This window comes from Equus caballus, chromosome 4, assembly GCF_041296265.1.
Source record: "Equus caballus isolate H_3958 breed thoroughbred chromosome 4, TB-T2T, whole genome shotgun sequence".
Lineage (NCBI taxonomy): Eukaryota > Metazoa > Chordata > Mammalia > Perissodactyla > Equidae > Equus > Equus caballus.
The window spans coordinates 106,466,374-106,472,944 of NC_091687.1; the positions used below are offsets into that span (position 1 = coordinate 106,466,374).

Sequence of the window (6,571 nt, forward strand, 5' to 3'; positions counted from 1 at the left end):
TCAATTAGAGGTATAAGAATAAGAAGTGATAAACTGTGGTACACCCCTAAGATGGAATAATACTCAGCATAAAAGAGAACAAGCTATTCATTCAGACAACTTCGATGATTCTCCAAAATGATTATGCTAAGTGAATGAAGCCAGTCTCAAAAGGGACTTGGTTTCACTTGTCTCTAGATTCTCAGCGTCTGGTATAAAATCTACCATGAAGTGTGAACAATCAATGAATGATAAGGAATGGATGAAGAGGTATAGACTCCCAAACTCTTGAGAGAAGGACACATGGCACATGCCTCCTTTGTATTCATCACAATGGGTAGTATTTATCAAGGACCTTCTGCTCTGAGAGACAGATGGGCAACAATGCTCTCAGGGTATTTCACATGGGCATCTCATCTCCTGGCCGATTCTCAAGAGCAGAACCTTTTTTCTTTTTTTTTTTCTGCCTCATCTACAACGTAAACCTGAATGCAAGGGTAAGAATAATTGAATGCATTGACACAGAAAGTACCACTGCAGTTAAAGACTTTTTTTTCAGATTAAAATTGTATTTACTTTTTCTTGGGAGGCATATATGGCCCTTTGGTTATATATTTGCTTATAGAAGATTCTATTGCAATAGGATGTTAGATTTGTATCCCCCAACTTTGGCTAATACTCCAATGATGAAAACAACAGACACAAAATGCACCCACATTCTGAAGAGTGAAACCAAATCCATCTCACTCAGAGGAACTATTTCTAAAGGAATTGGGAGCATCTCTTTGTAGTCCTTCTCTTACCCTTGAGCCTTTGCTAACTTTTATTAAGTGAACAAACTCATTTTTGTTTTGGAGAAATAAGGGAGAGGTCTATGTCCTATTTTGAGCAAATGGCTTGGAGCATGGACAAGCCAATTTCAAGTTGGCATAAGCCACATATACCCACCAGGACATGTTGGTAGAACATGGAAATGTGCTTTGGGAAATCCTAGAAGTTATCAGGTGAGGGGTACCCCGTGGAAAAGTAACAAAGGGACAGGGACTTCAACTCTTGTTGTCCAAATATTCAAGGGAATTTTTGCCCCAGGAAAACCACTAAGGTCTCAGAAACCTTGGTTACACGTAATTTCTATCATCACATAATGAACGAAACCAAAGAGAATGTCTTTGTGGTCTTTGACTGGCAGAGGGGTTGAGAACGTGGTTCCAATCTTCCAGGGAAAAGGAGGAGAGATGTCTGGAGGGTAGACCAAAACTAGCTCGAAAATCCTCTGGAACTTTTATGAAAAAGTGAAATTCATCCCTGTGTTCTTAGAAGACATAGCAGAATAGTGGTATTAAAAAAAAAAGAGATTCCAATTGTACACAAATATGAGACAACAGAAAAGCTTTATTATAGTAATAATAAGCAAATAACTCAACTGGGTGGGAGCAGCAGTGTGAAGGTGACCCGCCAAGCAGTAAGTACTCAAGCTGTGGGGTTATGGAGGTGGGGGCGCAGCAGTTACTTTCACAGAAAAGGAGAGGACAGGTTATTCAGCAAATTGGTCACTTTGAGGTTGGTCAGAGTTTCTACAGATACATCCAAATGCACCAAACATTCTTGTCCTATCTGTTGAGTCTCTGTCTTTCTCACTTTCTGGCATTTCACCTAATTGAGTTCTGAGAGATCCATCTTCCAGGAACTCTTCATCGACACTTCAATGGGGAGACGATAAGGAACAAATTGAGCCCTTCTGTGAAAACGGAATTAAACAAATTTACATGCATGGAGAAAGAATTCTCTAAGCATCTCCTTGGGTGAGTACTGCAGAGGACCGCTCTTGCTCACTCACTGTCCTCCTAAAGGGAAAGTAAGTGAGAAAAGCCCCAGGGCGCGACTGTCTGCCAGTCTGGAAAGTCTCTGGAGAGAAATCTTTACTCGAGATGAGCAGAGAGAGCTCGAGGTCGTCTTCTCTGGTCTCCTGCATTCCTTTTCTCTGTGTCTCTGGGAAAGAATTCACAAGGTAGGGAGCATCCATACTTTCTGCTTTGGAGTTTCACAAATTGAGAATTTGTCCCTCCCTGTTAAATCGATTCAACATCTACCAACTGCCAACAGCGAACTTCACTGCACTCCTGAGTCCTGAGAGACAGAGACCAGCGTGCTCTGACTTTGGGGAATGAGTGGCAGGGCCACCTGAAAATATGCAAGAAGTATCGACAGATTTTCATTAAGCTTAATCTTCCCTAAACAGCCGGGAGATGACAAAGGAAGCAATCTTCAGTGCTCCAAAGATTAATTCAAGGATCGCATTCTGACTCTCAACCTCTTCTCTGGCATTTCGCTGCCTTGAGGCACAGACAGTCTCCCTTTCAGCTAACTCCCTCTCCATTTGTGCCATTTTCTTCTGCTGCTCCAGCTCATCCTCCAGCTTTCTGATTTTCTCTTCGTACTCCTCTCTTATCAGCGCTTTCTCTCTCTCCAGCTCTGCTCTGTAACGTTCATGCAACACTTCGATTTGTTTCTGAATCTCCTCCTCTGCTCTTTGGTACATCTCATTAGTGTAGCATCCTCCTTCATTCTGCATCACCACGTGCTCGACCAAGGCCAGCAGTTGCGCCCTCTGGGCCTCCTGCTCAGCTCCCATCGCCTTATTGTTGAACAAACAGTAGCGATCACCAAACTCCTTCATCAGCTCTTGAAAGACTTTTGGAGCTACCTTTAGGTAATCGCGGAAGTGGGTCTCTTCCAAGTCATCTTTCCGGGTGAATAAGAGAATCATGTATCTCCTAGCTTTGTGTCCAAACATTTTCAGGATCTTCTCAGTGGCCTTCTGCTCTTCCTGCGTGTAACGGCCCAGCGAGACCACCAGGAGCAGAGCGTGAGGTCCCGGGGAGGTTAGGAGGATGCAGCGAGCAATCTCTTTGCACGTGTCAGCATCCTGTACCTCGGTGTCAAAAACGCCAGGCGTTTCCACAACGACAATTGTTTTCCCGTGCCACATGCTGCTCCCTTTCTCGCTGGACTTGGTGATGGATTTTGCTGCAAGGCTGAAATTAAACACTTTCTTTCCAAGGATGCTGTTCCCTGTTGAACTTTTTCCTGCTCCAGTCTTACCCACTAGGACAAGTCTCAGTTGCAAATCTCTGGGGTTTTGGTCTCCAAGCCCTAAGTCAACAGGGAACAAAAGCCACAGTGTTAGGATCCACCTCCAGCTGTTTCCCACCCAGGACCCCCACCCACGGGCGCCCCCCACTGTTGCCCACTAGCATCCTCTCTCTTCAGTTATGTGTGCACTCACAGGAACTCTAGAGAAAGTCCTCTGGGCCTGATGTTCCTCTTGCAGTGCTTAGGGAAGGCCCAAGGACTTTTCAGGATTCCCTTGAGGTTCTTACTCTGACTTTTTTAGTTAAGTAGCCCACAGAGGAGGGAACAGGATGGCTCAAGAAGTGAACTCTGAGCTGCTGCTGGTAGCTGTTCCTCGTAAGATAATGCAGGAAGCAACTTGAAATCTGACTTGGGGACATCGCAGTGGGAGATTATTTTCCCCCCAATTTCTCTCCAAAATGGGACTTTTCTTCTTCCCATTAAGAAGTCAGGTAGGTGGGTATCCAGCCCATCGTCCCTTTATATTTCACACATGCAACCATCCTTTCAAGGATTATGACCCACAGGAGAACAAAACACCGAACATTGAAAGTTAACGACTTTAGCTTTAGCAAATCAGGAAGAGGCAGTGCTAGATATATCAATAGAAATTTAGTGAAGCTTTTATATTTAAATTAAGAGGTGGAAGAATTATAGCCAGCAAATATTGACAGTTCTCTGGAGTTACTATCAAATCCTTTGATAGTTAATAAATGAAAAAAAACCCATACCGATTAACATCAGTAGAGTTATACTTTCTTAGTTTCATTGGTTAAGCATATTCCACTTTCTGGGGAAGTTGAAAGTTAATTTCAGAGCAGCATAACATGTCAACTGAAACTATGTCTCCCAAATAATTGGGCCTTGAGTCAGACAACAAATAATCTCTATGGCTTTCTCTGTATTTGTATTTGGTAATTCTCCGCATAGCTCTTTAATGTGGCTATAGAGTTGGAGTCTGGGGGTTTGTTAAGCACAGACTGGGAGCAGACGGAAGGCAACTGATGAATGCATTTGAGAGCCTGTTTCTCCAAGAAGGTAGACCGTCCCAGTGTAGCCCTCGAGTAAGATTGGTTCCTGCATAAGGAATCCTGTGTTACAACCATCGATTTCTGCTTGGAGGAAATGCATACATTATCATATCACAACATTACAGACAATGTTATTAACTCCATTTTGATTTTTCGAGATACTTCAACATTCACTCACTTCCTCAGACCGAAAATCTAGGAATGGCTCTTGATTCCTCTCTTTCCTTTATTTTCCACTCCCAACCCATTAGTAAGTTCCCTTGGCTCCAACCATCTTCTCTCCATCTTGAAGACCATCATTCTAGCCCCAGCTACCATCACCACCCATGCCTCAGTTGTCTCCTAACCAGTCTCTCTACTTCCTTGTTGCCCCCTCAGTCTATTCTGTAATTGGAGCAATCTTTTAAAAATATCAAACAAACAGAAGAGAGATGTTGCAGAAACTGCCACTCTGGCTTCCGCAAAATCTGTAGCTAATCCCCATCCCTACACACTTTATGCTGAGGTTTTAGCTAATCCAGAGATTCACAAAACCATCCCTAAAGTAGAATTTCCCACATTTGACAGCCAGAATCCTGGAGTGAGAGAAGTAAATTTCCAGCAGCTGAGAATATTGCATGCAGGATGGCTAAGATTATCTAAGGAAAAATGTGGGCAGGACTTCAGATTATTATTTGGTTATCATCACCATAGAAGACTCCAACCTAAGGCTGTGCTGAGGGCTCTGGTTGGCTATAGAGAGAGGGAGTAGGAAAATCATGAGAGGTGAAACAAAGGGCACCAAAGGCCAGTTCCAACACTGCAACAATTTGCCAATGTGGGCAGCATGTGGATGACGATCTATGCGATAGATTGCAGATATGGCCCTGAATGATGCCCATCTCTCTGTACACATGCTTCTCTGGGATGTGGATTTGCAGCTCCTCCCATCACAATGCTGAGCATATTTCTCCAGCCTTTGAATCTGCCTGGGCTGTGATTTGTTTTGGACAATAGGAAAGTAAAAAGGTGATGTAAGCAGAGACTTCAAAAGTGCTGATGCGTTCTGGCGTGCCTTCCCTTTGCTCTTCAGAACTCTGCAACTGCCCCATGAAGAGGCCTGGACTAGCCTCATTGATGATGAGAGAAACAAGGTCCACTTATCTCTGTCACCCTGGCCCACCCAAGAGCCTGCTAACTACCAAACATGCCCATGAGGCTGTGAAAAATTATCCAGTTGCATCCTGAACCACTAGCTTACCACAGGTATATGAGCGAGTCTGGCTAAGCCAAGTTGACCCAGACCCAAGAACTGCCCAGTTAACCCACAAAATAGATAGCCAACTAAACGGTTGATGTTTTCCGTGACTTAATTGTGGGGTGGTTTGCTAAACCAGCAAAAGCTCAACTATTGTGGTCGCTTTCCATGGCTAAGGGAGTAGAAGGAGGTTATGTGACAGAACTGGATGAGGTTGTCTGTTGAACTTGTTGGTTATAGTGAGGCCACTAGAAGCAGGGAAATTAGGGACCTGAATGAGGAATCAATTACTCCCACGTTCCTCCTTCCCAGTCCTCTCCCAGCCTGAAGAGAGGCGCAGAAAATCAACCAGAGAGGCTCCACCTGGCTTGGTGTGTCCACATAGTGGGAAGTAGGACATAAGAACCCTCATCGAGCCTGGGATCAGTCAAGATAGTTCTACCTCTCTTCTTCTTCGCTGTTCTACTGCATCATGAGGAGAAAGCATAGAGGGTCGAGGGAGAAATGACAGAGCAAGGCGAACGAAGAGAAAATGAGAGAGGAGGTTGGAAATGGTTTGCTCTTGCTCAGACAGGAACCCTCCTGGCCTGGGGAGCCAGGGCACCCTCTCACCACGGCAGCTCCTGGATTCACTGGGGTTGGAACATGAGCTGTGGTATCGGGCTGCCATTGTAGTTTGAATTCCTGTAGATAAAGAAACATAACTATGTCATTTTAGGGAAACAGAGAGTGACTGGAAACCGCAACCTCCTGTAGCCAACAGTTTCTTTTTTCCATAAACTTGCTACTAGATTTCTTGCCCCTATTTCCCAAGATGTCTCCTCAACTCTCCATTTTCAGATTGTTCCTCTTTCTTTACACAAACATAAATGCTTCACGTGCTTCCTCAGCACTGGCTGTGCATGCCCTTCCCCCACTCTATTCAGTGAATTACTGCTTTGAACGCCATTTATACGTGGCCTGTAGCCTAGACTCTCCTCAGAGCTCTGAACTTTTATACCTCATGCAGCTTCTCCATTTGGCAATTCCACATGCATCTCAAACAGAGCTCAGCAGAAACGGAACCCTTGACCTCCACCTCCACCTTCATCACTGCCCATTTCAAACAGCATCACCATTCAGCCAGTGGCTCAGGCAGAATCTTGGGGTCACCTACAACTCTTCTGTCTTTACCTGCTCGTCCATCTAGCAC

At 44.5% G+C, this 6,571-nt stretch overlaps 1 protein-coding gene across 2 annotated transcripts; it reads right to left on the reverse strand.

Moving 5' to 3' along the window:
• Positions 1-1,353: 1,353 nt before the first annotated feature.
• Positions 1,354-6,089, reverse strand: LOC102149732 (GTPase IMAP family member 4). 2 transcript variants are annotated; one of them, XM_070266042.1, is made up of 2 exons: positions 5,992-6,089; positions 1,354-3,132 (listed from the first exon to the last, which is right to left on the reverse strand). In XM_070266042.1, the coding sequence occupies exons 1-2, from the start codon at positions 6,047-6,049 to the stop codon at positions 2,201-2,203; spliced, it is 990 nt and encodes a 329-aa protein (XP_070122143.1). In that variant the 5' UTR covers positions 6,050-6,089; the 3' UTR covers positions 1,354-2,200. The 2 variants fall into 2 exon arrangements, with proteins under 2 accessions (XP_070122143.1, XP_070122144.1); XM_070266043.1 differs by lacking the exon at positions 5,992-6,089 and adding an exon at positions 5,743-5,919.
• Between the last annotated feature and the right edge of the window lie 482 nt (positions 6,090-6,571).